The sequence below is a fragment of the Otolemur garnettii genome, unplaced genomic scaffold (genome assembly GCF_000181295.1).
Source record: "Otolemur garnettii isolate 467f Iridium unplaced genomic scaffold, OtoGar3 scaffold00053, whole genome shotgun sequence".
In the NCBI taxonomy this organism is placed as follows: domain Eukaryota; kingdom Metazoa; phylum Chordata; class Mammalia; order Primates; family Galagidae; genus Otolemur; species Otolemur garnettii.
Window position 1 is genome coordinate 9068252 of NW_003852448.1, and position 23295 is coordinate 9091546.

General features: G+C 43.8%; 1 protein-coding gene and 1 non-coding gene across 3 annotated transcripts in view; one reads left to right on the forward strand and one right to left on the reverse strand.

Annotated features, from left to right (window-relative positions):
* The first annotated feature begins 40 nt into the window (after positions 1 to 40).
* Positions 41 to 23295, forward strand: part of ZNF777 (zinc finger protein 777) — a 28580-nt gene continuing 5325 nt past the window's right edge. The window contains exons 1-4 of one of the 2 annotated variants that reach the window (XM_023514459.1): positions 41 to 124; positions 4523 to 5380; positions 6309 to 6435; positions 9218 to 9331. In XM_023514459.1, the coding sequence (XP_023370227.1) occupies positions 4538 to 5380; positions 6309 to 6435; positions 9218 to 9331 (1084 nt within the window). In that variant the 5' untranslated portion in view covers positions 41 to 124; positions 4523 to 4537. The remainder of the gene's footprint in view (positions 125 to 4522; positions 5381 to 6308; positions 6436 to 9217; positions 9332 to 23295) is intronic. The other variant, XM_012806541.2, reaches the window with a different exon arrangement.
* LOC111726093 lies at positions 13677 to 13778 on the reverse strand. The gene has a single exon (XR_002773975.1). It is a non-coding gene; the product is annotated as a small nucleolar RNA U13 (small nucleolar RNA).

The window sequence follows — 23295 nt, forward strand, 5'->3', positions numbered from 1 at the left end:
CAGGGCCATGGCCGAGGCGGCCCCGGCTCCGGTGAGGGCGGCCCGCGCGCGCACAGACGCGCGGCCTCGGGCCCCCGGGGACGGCCTGCGTGTCCCGGGCGCCGCGGCCCGGCCTGGGATCTCGGTAAGGGACAGAAACGCTGCGACGTTGGCGCGGAGGGGGGGCGCCCTGGAGGGGCTCGCGCGCCCCTGAACGGGAGGTGGGGGGAGGCGGGCCAGGGCCCGGCTGAGGATCCGCCGTCCGTGCGAGGCTGCGCGGACGCTGGCCCCAGCACACACGCGGCCCCGAGGTGGGGCGCCCGGCGGCGCGCTCGTTCCCTGCGGAGCCGGCGCTGCGTCCGTCGGGGTGGCTGCCGGCACGTTTTCCGCAGAGCTCGGCCCTGCCGAACGTCTCCCGGCCCGGGCGCGGCGCTGACGCGGCTCTCCCATTTCGCAGAGAGGAGACACTGAGGCACAGACACCTGGCGGCCACCTGCCCTGCCTGCCCCCAAGGTCACGTAGCGAGTCATCTGTGGCGTGGTGCCTGAGGCCCCAGAAAGGCCTGCTGCGGCCCTGGACGGGGAGGGGGGCGGCCTTGGCGGCGGCCTCCCCTGGATGACGTGCCTGGCTGGCCTGCCGGTAGACGCGGCCCGTCGGGGGTGGCGGAGGGGGGTAGGCCGGGCAGCGCCCAGCCAAGCGTCTCCGTGGTGGGGAGCAGGTGACCCTCCGGGCTCCAGCCTCTGCGTCTGGAGGGCCCCCGGCCAAACTTTTGGTGCCCTGACAGATGGTATCTGGGAAGAAAGGTTCTAAGGGGTTGGGGGCTGGTGTTCCTCTTCAGTGGGTCGTTCTTAAAAATCTGTCTTAAGATCTCCCTGCAAATCTGCTCTTTGAGAAGGCCTGGCTGTGGTAGAGAGGATTACTGCATGGGTGTCAGTGCCTTTGAGCTTCAGTTTCCTCTAGTATACAGGAAGGGGGCAGAAGATTTAGCTTTCTGAAAAGCCAATTCTTAATAATAATAATAATAATAATTAATAAACTATTGGGGAAATAAAGATTTTTACATGCTGAGGTCCGGGTTTAGGTCTCCAGGGCTCTGGAGTGGTATATAATGCTGGGTGAACCTTACTAGGTCCTTCAAGAAAATGGCAAGACTTTCTTAATATCATATATATATATATATATATATATATATATATAATGTCCTGCTAATATGGCCTAAATCCTGGAGACTGTCCACTTTGATACAAGGGGGAGGGACAGTTAAATCCTATGAAATAAGGCTCAGAAGAATTCTACCCCTCTACCCCACTAGCAGTGTGGGAGTGTCCCTCTCTTTGGCCCTTTCTTTTTCTCTTTCTTTCTTTCTCTCTCTTTTTTTTTTTTTAGACAAGAGTCTTCTCTGTTGCCCAGGCTAGAGTGCAGAGTGGCATCAGTGTAGCTTACCGCAAGCTCAAACTCCTGGGTGATCTTCTTCCCTCAGCCTCCTCATAACTGGGACTACAGGCATCCACTACAACGCCTGACTAATTTTTCTGTTTTTAGTAGAGACGGGGGTCTCGTTCATGCTCAGGCTGGTCTTGAACTCCTGAGCACAAGCAATCCATCTGAGGCAGCCTCTGGGAGTGTTGGGATTACAGGCTGAGCCGCTGCTCCCAGCCTCTTTGACTATTTCTTTATGCTTAGAGTTAGATCAAGCCACAGGTTGGGGGGCTTTTATTTGGGGTAGGAGAAGAAGAGTGGATGTGCTCCACAGTCACTTTGGAAATGGAGAGAGGCGGTGGAATAACGGAGAGCAAAGAAATGGTATTTTCCTTTCAGCTCTGATTAAACTAGTTATAAGGGTGTCCTGCCCTGCTGGCTTTATTTACTATCTTGGGGGGGTCTTTTTTTCATTGTTTCAGTTAAACCCCTGAGTTACTCAGGAAGACTATCTAGGCCCCCAGGGATTGTTTTCCTCTTGTTCCTACTAGTTGTAAGCAAACACCCTAATCCCTGACTGGGGAAAGGGCCATAATGTGCCTATTGTGCTGCAGGATGCTAGTCACTTTCCCTGTGAGGAGGCTCCTTCCCTAGGTCGCTCCCATCCTGCCTTCACCTGAGTTGAGAAAGAGCTTAGCGAGTGCTGAGATTCCAGGCTGTGGGGTCTGTGAACTTGCAAAGTTTGTGAAATTTTGTGTATGTGCCCTTGTGTATTATTTGAAGAGGAAACTTTCGTTATGTTTTCAAAGGGGGTGCATGTCCCAACCTAAATGATGTCTCTAAGGAGTGGACCTTCCTCCCCACCCTCCCTAACTCCATCTAACCTCTCACAGATCTTTTTTTTTTTTTGAGACAGAGTCTCATCCATTGCCCTGTGTAGAGGTCTATGGTTTCATAGCTCATAGCAACCTCCAACTCTTGGGCTCAAGTGATACTCTTGCCTCAAGTTTTCTATTTTTAGTAGAGATGGGGGTCTCACTTTTGCTCAGGCCGGTTTCGAACTCCTAAGCTCAAGCAATCCACCTGCCTCAGCCTCCCAGTGCTAGGATTACAGGCGTGAGCCACTGCACCCAGCCTTCTCCACCAGATCTTTGTTTTATCTCCAAGCCTCTAAATTTCAGAGGTAAAAAGGATTCAGAGCTCATGTCTATGAAGCCAACTGCCTAAATTGACAGCTGAGGCCTGGAGGCAACCTGCAGGCTCTGGAGCCAGAGAGCCATGTGACCTGGGGCAAGCTGTTCTGCTTCTCCTGTCCTCCCCATCTTCACAAGCTGAGTGTGGACAGTAATTCTAGCAGTACTTATTTCATCTGGTTTGGTGAGGATTAAATGAAATAATCCTTTAAAATGGCACTTAATAAATGCTGAATAATTGTTAAGCTATTCCCAACTAATTAGTTCTCACATCTGGTTAGTGGCAGAGCTGTTGCATCATGCAACTTCAGAAATCTTTTGCTGAATAGGGTCTTGAATCTTCAATCCTTGGCTTGAAAGTATGATGCTATCTCAGTTAAGTCAGCTTTAAGTGAGTAAATGAGCAAATAAAAGAAAGGAAGCTATAGAAGAATATCTGAGCCTATGGAATAGGTTTAGCTAAGTCTTTGATAGGTGACTGAAAGAACTGCATTATTTATCCTATTAGATTTTTTTTTGGTAACTTAACAATTAATACTTCAGCAGGCATTCATTAAGCACATGCTATATTTTATATTTCATTTTTAAATGAAGGAAATGGAAATTTTAATTACTTCAAAGATCATGTCTATCAAAGCATAGCAATTGAGCAGATTTGTTGAAAGAAGATTTCAAGGAAATGGACAGAAATTGTTATAGGAGAAATTCTGTTCAGTTCCCCTCAAGATACTGATTAGGTAGGTAAATACAGAACTTGTCACTCTCTGAAGATCATGGCTTCACTTCCCTGGTGATCCAAGAATTCTTTCAACATGGATGTGACAAGGTAGGGAACAGGGAGAGAGTAGATAATTGAAATCCCCAGAGGAATCTGAATATTTTGGTCTAGTCTCCACCAATCTTCATGCAAGTTGCAAGACTGGCTGACTTTTGCTCTGTCTCCCATCCTTCTAAGCCTGTTTGCTACCTCATTCCACATCTCAGGAACCACAGAGAGCAACTCAGACCTACCTCAGTGGACCCCCTGGACCCCCTGCCCAGGAGACCCTGGCTCTTGGAAGAGTGGCTGAATTACTTGACCTGCCTCAGTGTCTCTCTGCTCATAACAAAAGCCAGTCCAGAATGTCCAGAAGCCCATTTAGCCTCTCTAGTAGGAGCTGGACACACAGGAGATTTTTTCCAAGCCAAACATATACCATATGAACTTTTTGAGAGAGTTTATTGATTACAGTTCAACTTTTATCAAAGAGTAAGAATCTGGGAAAATTAAGATAATTTCATGTGTTTAATCTTGGACCAAGTGAGGCAAGGAACACAATGCCCCACAAAGGCCTAAGTAGCACTGGTGACAGCACTGGGGCTGGGTGACAAGTCTGCTTTGAATTACAGCACCATCACCCACTGGTGACCACCTGTACCCTTGCTGGGAGGCATAGGATATGAAGTGCCTGACATTTACAAAACTCCGCTCTGTTGTTTCTCAGAGTTTTATGTTCAGTTCTCCAACAATCCAGGCGGTATATGCATGTCAGATATTATTATCCTCATTTTATGGACAAGGATGCTGAGAACAGAGAGGTCACATAACCAGACCAGGTGACACCGACAGCAGCTGGTATAGACAGGGTGAGGCCTTTCTTGAGGCCAGTGCCCTTTCCCCTCTCCTATATCACAGCTTGTAAGATGAGACCTGAGCAATGTATGTTGTGAAAAGGGGTATGGCTCTGTAAAAAACAGAAAGTGGCATAACTATCTTTTATTAGTTTGTGATAGTTTTATTTTGATGTCTAAATTAGTGTCAAGGAGAGATTCATGTCTGAGGAGCATATTTCATTGCTACCCAAACTAAAACCCTTTTTATGTGGATACTTTGGGATTTTTTTTGCCAACTGGAGACTGTAGCCTTCAGTCCTGTCTTTCCCTCAACACAGGTGCAGCAGCTGGACATGGAGCACCACCGGTCATCACCTCTGTCATTCCCCAACGTTCCTCAAGAAGAAACCTTACGTCAGGCCCCTGCTGGAGTCCCCCGAGAAACTCTGTTCCAATCCCGCATTCTTCCCCCTAAAGAAATTCCTTCATCTCCCACCATTACCCTACAAGGCTCCTTGCCCCAAACTTCTAGTGCTCCCAAGCAGGAGACTTCTGGCCGGATGCCACATGTTCTCCAGAAGGGACCCTCACTCCTGTATCCCGCCACTTCTGAGCAAGAGACTCACCTCCAGGGCTCCCCAACTTCCCAGGAAGGGACCCAGTATCCACCCCCAGCTGCTGCTGAACAAGAAATCTCCCTGCTCTCCCACTCCGCTCACCACCAGGAAGCCCCACTGCATTCTCCTGAAGTTCCTGAGAAAGACCCCCTGACCCTTTCCCCCACAGTTCCTGAGGCTGACATGGACCCTTTACTCCAGAGCCCAGTTTCTCAAAAGGACACACCCTTCCAGATCTCCTCTGCAGCCCAGAAGGAACAGTCACTCCCCACGGCAGAGATCACCCGCTTGGCCGTGTGGGCTGCCGTCCAAGCGGTGGAAAGGAAACTGGAGGCCCAGGCCATGAGGCTACTGACCCTGGAGGGCAGGACAGGGACAAATGAAAAGAAGATAGCCGACTGCGAAAAGACAGCCGTGGAGTTTGCAAACCATCTAGAGAGCAAGTGGGTGGTGCTGGGGACCCTGCTACAGGAGTATGGGCTGCTGCAGAGGCGGCTGGAGAACATGGAGAACCTACTGAAAAACAGAAACTTCTGGATCCTACGGCTTCCCCCAGGCAGCAATGGAGAAGTTCCCAAGGTAAACCTATCCCAACTGGGGCTTCCCAAGGCAGTGATCTGATTTGGAACATGGTTTAGGAATTTAGAAATTGCAATGGTTGAGAAAGAAAAAAATATAGTGATCCCTAGTTGCCAGTGCTGCTTCACTAAGAATAGGATGTGCCAAAATCGAATTATTCCTTCTATTGTTAAAAGCATAGGTTAAACAGAAATGTTCCACGGACCAGGGACTGTCAGTTTAGAATGGTGTTCAGCAGAGCTGTCCGTGGTGTGTGAGGGTAAGAAGACAAAGCTGAGGCAGGTGGGAGCTGCATAACAGTCTCTGGTGGGTATATGTGAGCAGGTGACTATTGGGGTGGGCAGAGGGGGAACTTGGGTTCTAGGTCACAAGGACCTGTCCTATAGATCATGTTAATGCCAGGAAAACAGTGATTTCAAGAGGTTTCAAAAAATTATGGAGAACTGTTAGGTTTTCATTTTGTTTTACAGCAGGTTCTGAAAGAGCTTGAATGTGGACTGGCTTTCTCTCTGTTCTGTGCTGTTGCCCCTTTTCACAGCTTTATGTGGAGGGAAAACAGACTATGTTCTCTAGGCTAGCATTTCTCACATTTTATTGTAGACATGAATCACCTGGGGATCATACTAAATGCAGGCTCTAATGAGTAGGTCTAACGGTCCATCAGTGGTGCCGTTGCTGCTGGTCCACAGACACCACAGACCCTGCTTTAGAGCTGCAGGAAGAAACCTATGGGAGAGGAGAAGGACCAGGCAAGATGAGTTCCTCATTCTCTTGGCCAGAACAGTGGCCAGACTTCCAAAGGAATCCTAGTGGAGCCCTAGAGCCATGGGTTTGGGCCAAGGCCAGAGGTTTGGACCTGGGGAGTTGATAGCTGTGGCCTGTGATTGCCTTCTAGCCAGTTTAAATGGAGTGTTTTGTGTGGTTTCAGGTCCCTGTCACTTTCGATGATGTTGCCGTCCACTTCTCGGAGCAAGAGTGGGGAAACTTGTCTGAGTGGCAGAAGGAGCTCTACAAGAATGTGATGAGGGGCAACTACGAGTCTCTGGTTTCCATGGGTAAGGAGAAGGCTTCGCTCACCAGGGGCTGCCTTAACATCAGCTCAAGGTGCATTTGCAGCCTCAGGGAGTTCTGACTGCAGAGCCAACAGTCAAAGCAAGGAAGTCAGAATTTTAGAGAGCACCTCACCCCTGTATACCCCCATTCAGTACAGCACTGTCCGGGATGGCTTGTAAACAGAAGCACTGCTCCCTGGAAAAGTTTCTGCAGCAGGCGGGAAAAGACAGACCTAGATGTTGGTGTCTCTCACCCTCATAGTATTTCCCTCCTATTGATTCTTAATTTCATTAAGAATATTTAAGGACAAAAACCTAGAAAACTGTATTGTGCTTTTATATATAGTGGAACCTCTGTAAGTTGACCACCCAAGGGACTGTAACAAACTGGTCAGCATACAGAGATGGTCAACATAAGGAAGTAGGCCTGCTGTGCTGACACATACATGTGGTGCATTTCCAGTCTATGGAAATTAGGTCAACTTAAGGAGGTGGTCAGCTATGGATTTTCGATCCTATATCCTCTTCTCTAGTGGAAGATAACTCTTTTGACATATACCATACAAGTTTTTTTTTTTGTTTTTGTATTTTTGAGACAGAGTCTCACTTTTGTTGCCCCCTGGTAGAGTACCATGACATCATAACTCACAGCAACCTCAGACTCTTGGGCTCAAGCTATTCTCTTGCCTCAGCCTCCCAAGCAGCTGAGACTACAGGTGCCTGCCACAACACCTGGCTATTTTTAGAGACGGGGTCTTGCTTTAGCTCAAGCTGGTCTTGAACTCGGGAGGTCAAGTGATCCATCCACCTCGGCCTCTCAGAGTGTTGGGATTACAGGCATGAGCCACAGCATCCAGCCACAATACAAGTTTTAAAGAAACATTAAATGTGCTATAGCATAGAAACTTTCATTCTTGCTGGAATTAATTTTGTATATACCTTTCCTCTTTTTTAAATTCGTTTTTCTTTTTAAAATATTATATATATATAATTGTGAAATTCAGCAATTTAGATTTATGTAATTAAGAACAACCCTCATCCAGTCACTCATACCACTTCCCAGAGGTAACCACCAGGAACCCTTTGGCCCATGTTCTTTCGCATTTTTTTTTTTTTGCGTTTTCAAACAGAGGCTCGATGCATGCACTGGTACACATGCAGTTTGGCATTTGCTCAGATGGGCCCATTTACTTATTTTACCCAATGGTGGCCACAGATAGCATTCCATGCCATCGTGTCCCCCTGAAGGACGGCACAGAATTTTAGGTGAACCATAGGATTTTGACCTTTCTACTGTTGATAAACAATAGGTTGATGATTTTTTTTCAGCACTTGTAAAGTGTTGTGATAAACATCTCTGTGTATTTGTGCACTTAGAGTGCTTCAATAGTACAGACACCGAGACAGGAATGTGGAGGAAAAAGGGTACACAATTTGCAGTTTTATGGCTACTGCCCTAGTGCTGTCAGGAAGGCTGAGCTAGTTTACATTTCTGCAGCCATGTATGAAAATGCCATTATAACTACAGTATGTAATCTTTGATGTTTACTGAACTTGTGCATCTTTTTATATATTTACTGGCCATTTGTGTTTCTTTTTCTTTGTACTTTTTTTTTTTCTTGAGACAGAATCTCACCCTGTTGCCCAGGCTGGAGTGCAATGGCATCAGCCTAGCTCACAGCAACCTCTAACTCCTGGGATCAGGTGATCCTCCTATCCCAGCCTCCGGAGAGGTTGACACTACGTGGGCATGCCACTATGCCTGACTTAATTTTTTTTCTACTTTTTAATAAGAGACAGGGTTTTGCCCTTGCTCCGGCTATTCTCAAACTTCTAAGTTCAAGGGATCCTCGAACCTCAGCTTCCCAGAATCCTAGGATTACAGGCATGAGCCACCTTGTCCTGCCAATCACTCATAGTTCACCAATGAATTACCTATTTATAGCTTTGCTTTTTTTTTTTTAACTAATTATAGAAGTATTTTGTATAATTAAGGATATTAACTTTTCGAGATATATATATGTGTGTGTGTATATATATATAAAATACATATATATGTATGGCCATGTATATATATGTATTTTATATATATACACACACACATACATATATGTGTGTAATATTCCTTCCAAGTTTCTTCATCTTTTAACTTTATTTCTGAAGGACTTTAAACTTGTTTTATGTGAAGAAATCTTTCTGTATTTTATGGGCTTCAGATTTTATCAGGTTTAGTTTTTTACTTTATAAAATTTCAGACTTGGTGCCTGTGGCTCAAGTGGCTAAGGCGCCAGCCACATACACCTTAGGTGGCGGGTTTGAATCCAGCCCAGGCCCGCCAAACAACAATGACGGCTGCAACCAAAAAATAGCCGGGCATTGTGGCTGGCGCCTGTGGTCCCAGCTACTTGGGAGGCTGAGGCAGGAGACTTGCTTGAGCCCAGGAGTTGGAGGTTGCTGTGAGCTGTGATGCCACGGCACTCTACCCAGGGGGACAACTTGAGGCTCTGTCTCCAAAAAACAAAATTTCAAATATCTTTTGCCTTGGTCATGAGAGACCTGGGCAGGCTTCAGCCACTTGTGAGCAACATGATTCCCACCCCCCTGCTACACACACACACACACACACACACACACACCCCTGAGGAAAAGGGTGGACCCTGGGCCATTTGTTTTCCAACATTGCTAGTCCCAAGTGGAGGAGCTGTTCCTGGTACCACACCCACAGATGACACTTTACAATATCCAGTGCAACCTCATTCCATTTCTTCTCCTTTCTTCTGCCCAGACTATGCAATTTCCAAACCAGACCTCATGTCACAGATGGAGCGTGGGGAAAGGCCGGCCATGCAGGAACAGGAGGACTCTGAGGAGGGCGAGGCACCCACAGATCCCAGTGCAGGTGAGTGGCTAACAGGTGGCCCCAGCATAAGGCATCGCAATCCAGGGTAGACCCTGAAGGGGTATTTTACTACCTGTGTGCAGAAAGAAGGCCTACTGGTACTGGGACCTGCTTAGGGCCTCCATGGTCACCCGAGGCCCATTTTACTGGTAAATAGTGTCAGCTCACTCTTTGCAGAAAATAAAGCAAGGAACTCAAAGAAAGGCAGCCACTTGCCAGGCAGTCACTTGTGCTTATGCCACCTGGAGCTTCTCAAAGAAGTGCTACATCCCTTAGTCCCGCAGATGGTCATTGGAAGGATAAGAGACAGAGTGGACTTTACCGGAAACATCCTACATGCATTATTGTCAGGACAGTGTCTGGGTTAGGCGGTTAGGTGGAGTCAGCTGTATGCTGCAGGTATGGCTAATTAGAGCACAGACTCTGGTGTCTGGCTGCCTACATGTGAATCCAGCTTTTCTGCTTACAAGTGGTATGATTTTGGTTGCTCCATCATTTTAAATCTCAGTTTCCTCATCTATAAAATAGGACTGGTGGGAATATCTAATCTTAGGGCCTGGCGTGGTGATGGGCACGTTGCAGTGGCTCAGTGAAGACCAGCTCCTGTTGCTGTGTGTGGGGCGTCATCGCATTCACAGCAGCCAGAGCACTGTGAGGCACTTTCCTGGGGCATAGTTAGTTTTTGGAGCCCCTGTTTTAGAATCGAGATTGGATGTGCATCACTTAATTTCATGGTCTTCAGTGGAAGCAGATCCTCGTCTCTTGTGGGCATACATGAAATGTGAGAGTGGCTGAATATCATTGGAGATTGTGTCTATTGAAAAAGATGATCCAGCTGGAGACCTCAGTTTGGGGCCAATGCTCAGGTCTTGTTATAAGTTAATATCATGGATTTTGAGCCTAGAAACTGGCTCCAAGGAGATGTTCTAGGAACATTCACTAGGTAATGTCAGCCCCATGTACTAAGTGAGACGGTAGCTCAGGGGAAAGACAGACCCTGAGATAATATAAGTGCTGGCATGTCCCAAAGAAATCCAGTGTCATCACTTTCTAAGGATGTACCTAGAGATTTAAATCAGAGTGAAGGTCTAACCCTGAATTCATTCTGGTAGACAGAAAGGATGAATTTAAAAGCAAAGGAGTGTGGCACATGGCAGGGTGATCTTTTGGTCGGAGGAAAATCATTCTGTACCTTAAAAGTTTGAGAGGCTACATCCAGAAACAAGGATCAAGTGGGAATAGAGAGATTCAAGATAGAAGTCAGAAAGCAAGCTTGGGAGACAAAGAATGAGAATTCAGGAGAGGTTTTGTGGTAAAAATCGTACAATAGTCTAATGTCCCATTGGGGCTTTGTGGTTCATTTAGCATTTTCTTAGAAGGGATGGATGCAAGAGCATCAATCCCCTTTCTCTGGCTACTTTTCACCTCCTTATCACAGGTGGGCCTCCCACAGAATGTGGCCAATTAAAAAGCCAAAAAACCCCAGTCCTCTCTGCCCTGGGTAGGGTTTGCTATGGCACCTGTACAACCATGGCCTTAGCTCCTTCTGGGAAGTGATGACCTTACAGAAGTTTCCTTTTATGGCTGAAATGTGTCATTTGTCCACTCACCACCTTCAGCCCCTTGGAGCCTGCAGTGGTAGGGAGGACAGAGAAGGATGTAGGAGCCATCACTGTACAGAACTGGCCTTCAGCTCACACCTCCGTGCTAGACAAAGGCCCTGGTCTTGCCATAGCAGGATGGTTCTGTGGAACTGCAGATACCAGAACCTCAGACACACTAGTGGGTAGCCTCTCTGTTCATGCATCTTCTCTCTTAGCCAGATGGCAGCAAAGCCAGCCCTGTGCTCAACCCAAAGGTACCACACCAGGGAAGAAAAGTCTAGAATATTGGGCCGTTTCATAATTCTATCTATACCAAACATGACAGTTTTATGGTTTAGTTCCCAAAGATATCCCAAGATAATTCAATTATCAACCCTGCACCAAAATCCTCAGAACAGGGGCTCCTATTCATGGGCCTACAAGGGTAGCCATGGAGGCCAGGAGAAGCCAGGTGGCATCTTCACCTAAGAAATTAGCCAAGAATGTGACAAATTAGAAGGTGTGGCTGAAATCTCATACATTGCCACTCAGAGTGTGCATAGTTTCAGCCTTTTTAGAAGCAATCTGATGCATTCTAGTCTTAAAATGTATTTTAAATACTTAAAATGCTCATACATTTGAGCTCCTAATTTTCTCTCTGAGAATCTATAGCATGAAAAAGAATCCAAAATTATGGATTAAGATGTACAAGTAAACATGTTTCAATACACTGTCATACTGCCACTTAGATCACATTTATAAAGGGTTTTGATGCTATAAGTTTCACTAGAGTGTTTATTATTTAGTTCATCAGATATTTTTTGTACCAGATATTGTGTCAGGAACTATGTGCCCCAGAGGTCCTTGCCTCAGACTTACACTCCAGTGGAGAGACTGATGTTATCAACCCAAATGCTCTATCTGCATAAAAACACAGTCACCAGCTGTGGCAGAGCTAAGACAAAAAGCATCCAGGGCTTTAAGATACACATCAAGGAAGATGCCCTTGAGTTTGGGAGATCAGAAAAGGCCCCTTTGAGGACATGGAATTTTTAGTGGAAAGCTAAAGATAAAGTAAGGTTCTAGCTGCTCCAAGGAAAACTAATTAGTGGGAAGGAAGTCTGGGAGCTAGGAGAATGGCTGGAGGTTCTTTTTGTCTTCAGATAGGACACGGTGGCATAGCCAAGGAGGGAAGTGACTATTTGCAAGATACTGTTGGTAGTGAGAGAAAGGACTCAGTGACTATTGGATGCTGAACAGGAGGGAGAGAGAGATGCCTCTGGCTTAAGTAATAGGGAGGATAGAAGACAATGTAGGGTTCAGATTTATAGAAATGATGAGAATTTGACTTTGAGCATGTTAGATCTGAGATCCCTGTGAGACATCAAAGAGGAATTTTTGAGGAAACAGCTGAATAAAGTTAAGTTCAAAGAAAGAGGTCTGAGCTGGAGACACTTGTCATTGAGACATTTGGAAATTTCAGCATGAGTAGGCTAGACTAAGTTAGGTTACTCAGTCCTTGGAGAGGAGAACACAAGCCATGTCCTGCAGAGCCCTGACTTGGGGGCAGATTTGGAGGTTTAGGATATAGTGATTGGGGTGGGGCCCAGGCGTTTTTTTTTTTAAGAGACAGAGTCTCACTTTATTGCCCTCCGTAGAGTGCTGTGGCATCACAGCTCACAGCAACCTCCAGCTCCTGGGCTTAGGTAATTCTCTTGCCTCAGCCTCCCGAGTAGCTGGGACTACAGACACCCGCCACAATGCCTGGCTATTTTTTTTGTTGCAGTCTGGCCAGGGCCGGGTTCAAACCCATCCCCCATATGGGGCCGGTGCTATACCCACTGAGCCCCAGGCACTGCTCAGTATTAGTACTTTTTAAAAAGTTTCCACTGTGATTCTGAGGTGCATCCAGGGTTGGAAACCACTCTTGTAGGAAAGAAAAGAGGAATCAGTGAAATCAAGGGAAACAGGAAGAGCATCCAAGAAGGTAGCAGGAAAAGGAAGATGGGGCTTCATTCGGTATTTCAAAAGAAGAGTATTTCCAGAAGGAGGGAGTAGGGTCAAAAATACTGAATTCTGTGCAGTTCAGTGACTTGGAGACTGGAATGTTGTCCACTGGGCTTACAAATTGAGAAACGGTGGTGGCCTGGTGGAGGTGGAGATCAGTGGGTGAGTGGCAGGTGAGGAAGTAGAGATAGCACATGCTGACTGTGGGGTGAGAAAGTTAGCTGTAAGGGGCAGTGGGAATGCAGAGGGAGGGGTTCTTATTTGCTTAAGATAGGGATTGCTAAAGCTTGTTTGAAGTGTTAATGAATGGTCCAACTGAAAGGGGAGATTCGTCAACATACAAATGGGAAATGTCATGTGAGGCCAATGGTGTAAACAAAAGATAGAAAAAAACTGGTCAAACTCTGCTCCCTAGCTGAGTGATTAGGGTTCACTGGGGCTGGTGGTTTCAGACCCAGCCAGGGCCTACTAAAACAACAATGACAACAACAACAACAAAAAAAAAATAGCCAGGCGTTGTGGCAGGTACCTGTAGTCCTAGCTACTTGGGAGGCTGAGGCAAGAGAATGAATCGCTTAAGCCCAAGAGTTTGAGATTGCTGTGAGCTGTGATGCCACTGGCACTCTACCAAGGACAACATAGTGAGACTCTGTCTCAAAAAAAAAAAAAAAAAAAACTGGTCATGGAAACATCAAAATTATATTCTGTATATTTTATAAAATTTTCTGATGTGAGCATATATTACTCCTTTTCTTCGTCAGGTAATGTGCCGAAGCCATAACAAGGTTTGAGAGAGGCACGTCTCACACATGCATGTGAATACCCAATCATCACGTTTATGATCCTTACAAAAGAATCATATATGACTTGTTCAGGAAAAATATTTTTTTAAAGGCCAAAACAGTGCTTGAAAGACCTTGAGTTAAAGATGGCAGATGGAGCATGTCTATTCCTATCTCCTCAAATCCTTCTAAAACAAGAGGAAAGGGACTTTTTGAAAGAATGTGTAAGGGGAAACAGCAACAAAGTTTTGGAATCTAAAAGCAGGTGGATGGGTGATGACTGGTGGAGAGAACTAAATCTGAAATTGGTATTGGGGAAAGCTGAGAAGAGACCCAGTTTGTACCCAAACCTCTGCTCGGGACTCAGGAGTTAGCAGTTCAGAGACTGCTAAGGTAAGCCCTAACACAGAGGGTACATCTTTTACAGAGCCAGTTTCCCCCATTAGCCTCCCCTAGTCCCTCCCGCTGGCATTTGGCCTCTCCCCAGCCTCGCTACATGATTGAGGCTTATTCTCTGGAGAGAACAAAAAAGAGGATCTCTAGACTTGGGCACCAGGCCCAGTTGAGGGTGGTACAATACAGAAAACAGAAGAATAAGTGACTCTAGGCATGCAGATGCGATCTCCACTTTCCTTCCTAAATTGAGTCCCAAAATATGCCAATGTCTAGGATAACCCTTTGGGCAGGATATTGGAAGTCTTACCTGGAGATTTTTAGGACTAGCCCAGGAGATCTTTTAGTAAAATGACCAGTCTCAAGCATCCTACTGGGAGAGTCATAGTTGGCAGACCCCACCCAAATGCACTGAGCTCTCAATACTTTTTTGAGGGTTCCACTTTAAGTCTACATGGCCAACCAAGAACCACAAGACATTTGCGGAAAACTTCTCATATACAGAAACAAATTAAGTAAAGAAAGAAATAAGACCAGGTGGCACCTGTAGCTCAGTGGGTAGGGCACCGGCCACATACACCAAAGCTGGTGGGTTCGAACCCAGCCTGGACCTGCTAAAACAACAATGACAATTGCAACCAAAAAATAACCGGGCATTGTGGCGGGTGCCTATAGTCCCAGCTGCTCGGGGAGCTGAGGCAAGAGAATCACTTAAGCCCAAGAGTTTGAGGTTGCCGTAAGCTGTGACACTACGGGACTCTACCCAGGGTGAAATAAATAAATAAATGAAACCAGAAGAAATACATTTAAGAAGAACAGAGACCACACAGAAAGAGGAAAAAAGTATGTATAAATACTTACATTTAAAATCTCTAGATAAAAGAAATCTATCTGTGACATAAAAGTATTATGCCTATTAAAAAAAAAGATTAGAAAGGAACTCTTGGGAATTAAAAATATGATAATGCAAATTAAAAACCCAGTGTTAATGTTGGAAGATAAAGTTGAGCTCACATCCAAGAAAATAAGTCAAAAGATGAAGAAATAAGGAAAGAATAAGAAAACTAAAGGATGTAAGGCCAAGATCCAGATAATAAGAGTATCAAGGGGGAAAAAAAGTGAAAGTAGAGGTGGGAATTATCAACATAATAATTCAAGAAAAATTCTCAACAGAGACCTAGTTTTTCAGATTGAAAGAGTCCACCAATTGACTAGAACATTCTATGAAAATAACCTACACTTCAGACACTTTAGCGTACAATTTCAGAGCAACTGAGGACAAAGGAGACACTATAAGCTTCCAGAGAGGAAAAATAGGCTCAAATAAAGAAACAAGAATTAGAATGGCCCCAGACTTTTCAGCAGCGTTAGAAACTCGAAGATAGTACAGCAATGCCCTTTAAATTCTGGGGGAAAGTTTCTTCTACTCTGCAATTTGATATCTAGCCATACTACTAAGTGTGAAATGAAGTTGAGACATTTTGAGATGTTTAAGGTCTCCATGAACGCTTTGTCAGGCTAGGGAAAGAACTTTGCCAAAATGAGGAAGTAAACCAAGAAAGAGGCATTAGGAACTTTAATGCAAAAAAATACTGAGGGGGCATAGTGGCTCAGGCCTGTCATCCCAGCACTCTGGGAGGCTGAGACAAGAGGATCCCTTGAGCTCAGGAATTCAGGACCAGCCAGAGCAAGAGTGAGACCCCATCTCTACTAACAGTAGAAAAATTGGCTGGGCATTAGTCACAGCTACTTGGGCGGCCGAGGCAGGAGGATCATTTGAACCCAGGAGTTTGAGATTGCTGTGAGTTAGGCTGATGCCATGGCACTCTAACCTGGGCAACAGAGACTCTATCTCCAAAAAAAAAAGAGAAAGAAAGAAGAAAAGAATGCAGCTATAAAGAATCTTTCAGGATGCCAAGAAAGTAGCTGTGCACCTGTAGGCAGTCAGTCCAGATTGGAACACAGCAGAACATTCCAGATGTTTTTCAAGTAGAGAAATTTATAAATAACCAATGTGTTTGAATGTTTGGAGAGAAGAGAGACACAGTAAGGTCAGGGGTAAGTTTGGGGCTTAGTTTGTGATATATTAATAGTGAACTAAGCAAAAGAAAACATTAGCTCCAAGGAAAGCAAAAAGGTTTTCAGGCATAGGAAAGTACTTATTGTATACTACGTAGTTTAATGATAAATAACACATAATCCTGTAACGTAAACAGCCGGTATTGATCCAACTAAAACTATAATGAAGCTACATTGAGAGGATCAGGGATTTGGAAGAGATGGCCCTGACCTTCAGGTCTTAGTGTCAATAGATAAGCTTAAAATTGAAAACTTTTTCAACATAAGTAATATTACTTAGAGTTACGGAGATAAATGATAAAAGAGTCAGGTGGATGATTCCCTCTGGGGAGTAGGAAATGAGGGGTGGAGGGGTGGAAAAGAGCAAAACTTAGAAAGTGTAGACATGAGAAGATCCATAGCCAGAGTCAACCAATATTTATTTGCTTTGAGCTGGTTGAGAAAATTAATGTGGCAACTTACAAGCCAGTAGGAGCACAGGAAAAATAATGTGGCAACATTGGTTTTGAATTTCAAAAAGGAAAAATGCAGAATGAAAGCTCCCCATAATTTTCTCTCAGGAGTCAACAGTTTATCCTTCCAATTCTATATGCATGTGGTTACACATGTCCACACACAGCCTTAATTATGTAAGTGATACATAATACTGTACATGGCCATTGTAAGACAGTTCAAACAATGTGCAAGTATACTGTTTGGTAACTTGCTTTTTTCAGGTTTTCTTTACATGTTAAAATGTATAAACGTACTTTGTGCTTTTTAACGGCAGACTGTAGTATTTTGCGTATTGATTTCATAATTTATTTAAATGCTGTCTCATTGATGTATGTTTAGTTGCACACAAGTTTCAGTACTTCAGTAATATAGATCTTTGTGCACTTGTCTGAAACTTTTTAGAAATAGATTTTCTGGGTGAAAGAAAATTTAAAATTTACACTTAAAAATTTAATAGATGCTGGCAAGTACCCTTCAAAATAATTGTGCAAATTTATATGCCTTCATGCATGAAAATACTTATTTCCACACACCCATGAAAATAATAGGTATTGTTTATCTTTTTATTATTTGCCAAAGTGATAAGTAGAGAAAACAGTATTTTGATGTTTTTATTTGACTTTCTCTAAGGGTGATTTTGAGCATATTTTCATACCTTTATTGACTACTAGAATGTCTTATTTTATAAATTATCTTTTTCTCTTTTGGAGATTATTCAGCTTTTTATTATGATTTGTAAAAGCTTAACTATTAAGGACATTGGCTCTTGTCTGTGACAGGCATGCAGATACTTTTCCCTTGTTTGTGGTTTACTTTTGTATATAGTCTTTATGTGGTGGTGAGGATACAGTAGTTTTAAATTTTTATATGTTCAAATTTATCAATTTTAAGTTTCTGTGTATTCAGGTCCATTAGTTATTTCCTTTACAGTGTCTGGGTTTCATGTAGCAAAAATATTTACTCAGGCCATATTATTCAGTAAACACTGATCACAGGCATTGGGCCTGAGAGATTCTCAGAAACCTATGAAAATACTTGAAACCTAAAATAAAATACTTTTTGCTCTAGAAAACAAAAAGAAAATTACTAAACGTGAACAATGTTTATTTTAACTAAATGTCTATTAACATAGCATTATATCAGCTTTATTAATTATTAAATTCAGTCTTCACAAACAATATATTTGAAAACAATTTGTAAGAGAGATTTTTTTCCATCTCACAAGAGACCTTATGGACCAATGTGATTATAGAGATTAAAAACCAATCACAGATTAAGTGAGGCCATTTAATTAAGTATGGCCAATTGATGATGTCTAAGCAACCTACAAATCCTTACAGAACAATTTATAGGAAAAATGTATAGTTGATCTGGGTTGAGCATATTTAATGTTTAGTGTAAACAACCAGACAGCCTCCAGAAGGGACATCTGAGCAACCCAGAGGTCTGGGAATAGCCTGTCCCTCAGCTCAAAGTTGTAACACTTATGTATCTGGGTTTCTAGTACTTGTGGGATTTCATTATTCATATTAAATTTGTTATTCATCAAGAGTGTATTTTGATGTGCAGTATGTGAAGGTAGCTTTTCCCCTTCCAGTCAGAAAGGCAGTTGTCTCTATTTAAAGCTTTCTTCTACTGTTTTCCTATATATGTGAGAAACTGTACTCCCACAGTGTGACTTTAATTTTTTTTAAATGGGAGGATAAATTCCTATTTATAAATGCAGTTTGGTGTCACTACTCTTTCAAAAGTTGTTTATGGTAGGGAGACTTTTTTGGTGAGAAACACTGGCTTCTGTACTGTTTAATAAGGGTGGTGGCATGAAGGTGGGTGAACAGTGCGGTCTTAAGGCAGAAAGAGTTAAGTCCCACACAAAGCAGAGCAAGAAAATGCTGGGGGTTCAGAGGCACATGCCCAGCTGAGAGTCCTGTGAGAAGCCTGGCACAGCAGTGTGCATTTGAGCAGGGTCTTGAAATCTTTAAGCTGGGGCACCCATGCTCTCAAGGCGACTCTCCAAGAGGGACACAACATAGATGGTTTTTAGGATGTAATTTCCAGGTCCTTAATACATCTGTTTCGTTTGTAAAACGGATCACCCCAGAACACACAACACAAGCGGTCCCTGAAATTTCAGCTCTCATCTCCTACATCTCTTGCTACTTAAGAAAAAAAAAGTACAGGCACCTGTAACTCAATGGCTAGGACTCCGCCTGCGCCTGCCAGTGACAACTATGACCAAAAATATAGCCAGGCATTGTGGCAGGTGCCTGTAGTCCCAGCTACTTGGGAGGCTGAGGCAAGAGAATCGCTTAAGCCCAAGAGTTTGAGGTTGCTCTGAGCTGTGATGTAATGACACTCTACTGAGGGTGACATAGTGAGACTCTGTCTCAAAGAAGAAAAAAAAAAGGCATCTCCTGCCCATCTCACCATGGAACATTTCTCCTAGGTATTAGCCCCCCCTGGGTCACCAAACAAAGAGATAATTGGGAATGTTGGGGTACATGTCTAGAAGCACATTGCTCTCGGGTCCAGGAGGCAAATTCTTTTGCAAGTTAGGTTGTTTGCAAAATTTAGCTTTCAACAAAATTGACAACGACCTCATCAAGTCATGGCCTAATAGGTTATGTAAAACGATTTTTCTTTACCATAGCCCTAGGGCAGGAAAATAATTTTTGATGGTATGTTAACCATGTGATTTTGTATTGTAGCAGATGATTCAGAAGTTCAGAGAATTAGGGCTGTTCTAAAACAAAGCTCCTTCAGCCCATCTGCCTATTTGTGTAAATGAGGTTTTGTTTATAAAAATGAAAAATAGAATAAAATTAATTCTGAACTGTCATTGTACAGTAAGAATATTCATTCTCAGATAAGTGAACTAATTGGAAAAGATTTTCTGTTCATCCTTATGAGAGATACATTTCCAAAAGTTTTTTGTTTTGTATCTTGGATAATCACTTATCATCCTATAGTAATAATCACTAAGAATAACTTAAACCAGGTAAGAATGAACACTTGGAGCCCTGTGGTTATTAGAAATGAAAGCAAAGTGAAACTTTAAATTTACTTACATATTTTTGAGGCAGACAGGTAGATGAAGTGATGAGTAAAAGGCTTCTAAGCCTAAAAATATGTTCTATTAGGATAAAATGCTGTGGGCAAAGTGGGAATGGAAATAGAAGTTCAAGGTGAAAAGGAATGATATAAAAATTCCAACTATCAAAGAAGAACTTGTTCATGTATTTTCTAAGTGAATAATGTTGGGCTTAAAATTGCTAGGGTTCTCAGATTCCATTGGTGACATTAAAGGGTAATGGAAGAGTTTATTTCAAAATATCAATATTTATAATACTTCAGAAATTACATCTTTTGCAGTCACTGATGATTTTACATATTTATCCAAGAAGGTGCAGAGGGGTGCATAGTTTGAAAAATTATTTTAAGGTATAGGCAAGCAAAATATTTTAAAGGGTTCGTGAAGTCAGGAAAGAAGTTTTTCCTGAGGCTGGAGTCATGGTTGTGTTTGTGGAAGAAGCAGAGACAAGGATTGAAGATGAAGGAGAAAAGGGGGTACAACTAATGAGCAAAACTCCAGGAAACAAAGGAGAGGATTGCGGTTCTAGGAGGGAAGAGGAGCACTACTTTTCCTGAGATTGGAAAGCAAGGGGAGGGAGGTAACGATGGTAACTTTGAACTAGCTCAGGATGAAGTCAAGGATGTAAATGTGGATGACTTTTTCTTTTTCTTTTAATGGAGAATAGGACAGAGATATCTTTGGAGAGTGAGAGTGAGAGATGCCCTCAGTTGGAGGGAAGTAGCAAAGGTCTGCACTCAAGGCTGTGGGATGCAACATGGGAACATCAGAGCTGCTTTATATCCTGTCTGCCTCCAAATGAGTTGGGTTGGCCTATCAGAGAGGAATCAAAGCATCACTAAGCATCAGAAGGCACCCAGTCCTGGGTTATAAGCAGCAGTGTTTAGCTGACGAGGTAGTCTGGTTCCTCGGTAGGGTGGTCACTTTGGATGGGGAGTACTCGGATTTGGCAGGAGAGTGTGAGGAGCTTCACGAGGGCGGAGCTGCAGCTGCTTCTTCATTGACCCACCCACCCCCACTTTTCCCCCTGCTCTGTTGGCCCTGGCTGAAGTACAGAGACATCATCATAGCTTACTGCAAACGCCTGGGCTCAAGTGGTCCTCCTACCTCAGCCTCCTTAGTAGCTCAGATTACAAGCATATGCCATCATGCCCAGCTATTCTTTTTTTTTTTTTTTCTATTTTTAGTAGAGAGGAGGTCCTACTCTTGCTCAGGCTGCCTTTAAACTCCTGTGCTCAAGCAATCCCCTGTCCTCAGCCTCCCAGAGTGCTAGGATTACAGGTATGAGCCACTGTGCCTAGCCCAGATTTCTAATTTCCCCATAGCACTTATCACCTTCTAACATACAATGTGATTTGTTTAATATCCCAAGCACTAGAACACTGCACGGCAGACGTATTGTCTGTGCCCCAAAATATCTGTTAATAAACATTCAGTAGGGCAACGCCTGTGGCTGTGAGTAGGGCGCTGGCTCCATATACCGAGGGTGGCAGGTTCAAACTCAGCCCCGGCCAAACTGCAACAAAAAATAGCTGGGTATTGTGGCAGTGCCTATAGTCCCAGCTACTTGGGAGGCTGAGGCAAGAGAATCGGCTAAGCTCAGTAGTTGGAGGTTACTATGAGCTGTGATGTCATGGCACTCTACCGAGGACAACACAGTGAGACTCTGTCTCTAAAAAATAGATAAACATTCGGTGAATATGAATATGTTTATGCATTACACATTTCCTCAACTAAGGAAGTGATTTTCAGTGTGTAAGGAGGTTTACACCCACACAAGTCTACCCAAATGGAAGAAAATAAAGTTGAATCCCTACTTCACAGCATACATATAATAAAAATAAGTTTCAAGTGGATTAAAGACCTAAATTTTAATAAGATAATAAAAATCTTGGGATGCAACCTAGGAGACCAGATGGACCATCTAGGACCAGAGGAGACTTTCTTTTTATTATTTTTTTAATATTAGAGACAGAGTCTCACTCCATTGCACTCAGTAGAGTGCTGTGGCATCACAACTCACAGCAACCTCCAACTCCTGGGCTTAACCAATTCTCTTGCCTCAACCTCCCAAGTAGCTGGGGGTACAGGCACCCTCCACAACCCCCGGCTATTTTTTGTTGCAATTTGGCCGGGGCCAGGTTTGAACCTGCCATCCTCAGTATATGGGGCTGGCGCCCTACCTCCTGAGCCACAGGCACTGCCCAGAGAAGTCTTTCTTAACTAAGACAGAAAACCCTGGAGCTGTAAAAAGAAACAGGGACACACCTGACCATATGGAAACCTTTAAAAAGGCAACTTTCATGTGTGCAAAATGTGCCAGACGTAAAAGTAACAGACAAGGCGGCACCTGTGGCTCGGTGGATAGGGCTCCAGCCCCGTATACCAAGGGTGATGGGTTTGAACCCTGCCCCGGCCAAACTTCAACAAAAGATAGCCAGGCGTTGTGGCGGGCACCTGTAGTCCCAGCTCCTTGGGAGGCAGAGGCAGGAGACTCGCTTGAGCCCAGGAGTTGGAGGTTGTTGTGAGCTGTGATGTCACAGCACTCTACCCAAGGGGACAGCTTGAGGTTCTGTCTCAGAAAAAAAAAGAAAAGCAGTCTGATGGGTGGTGCCTGTGGCTCAGTGGGTAGGGCACCGGCCTCATATACCGAGTGTGGTGGGTTCATACACGGCCCTGGCCAAACTGCAACAAAAAATAGCCAGGCGTTGTGGCAGTGCCTATAGTCCCAGCTACTCAGGAGGCTGAAGCAAGAGAATAGGCTAAGCCCAGGAGTTGGAGGTTGCTGTGAGCTGTGACACTACAGCACTCTACCGAGGGCGATAAAGTAAGACTCTGTCTCTAAAAAAAAAGAAATAAAAGCAGTTTGATGACATTTGTCAAAATTAAAAATATGTACACCTCCTGACTCGGCAGCCCCACTCCTGGGAATCTTTTAGGAATAAAGCCAATATTGTGGTTATGGAAATGTGAGTAAATAAATGTTTACTGCAGTATTGTTCACCACAGCAAAAGATTGGGAAGAAAAAATGAGTGTTTTTCCATTAGGGAAAGAATGAATAAATTAAAGTATTGTCCTCTGTTGGAATACATGCTACTTTTAAAAAGAATGTGGTAGTGCTGTAGAAATTGGTTTGCAGAGATTTCTACAAGGTATTTGAGGGAGAAAAGGAATGTTGAGGAGAGATGTAAGACAATTTTATTTCAACATCAGTAATGGCCAGAAAATAAAGATGTATATGTATTGTTATGAATAACTATATAAGCATGGAGAAAAATCCTAATTAACGCTAGTTACCCCTAGTGATGAAATGGGAAGTGAGGGAAGGGGGAAGAAAAAAAAAACTGCACTAAACCAAAAATATGTATTATAATCCCATTTATATAAAATGATGCCTATGTGTATAAGGATGCATTGGAAATTAACCTACAAACCTACAGACAAGCTAAAAAACACAAATTCAGGGCAATGTGTACAACAGGATGCTGTTTAATTAAAACAAACCCAAACACTCCTATAGTGCATGTATTTGG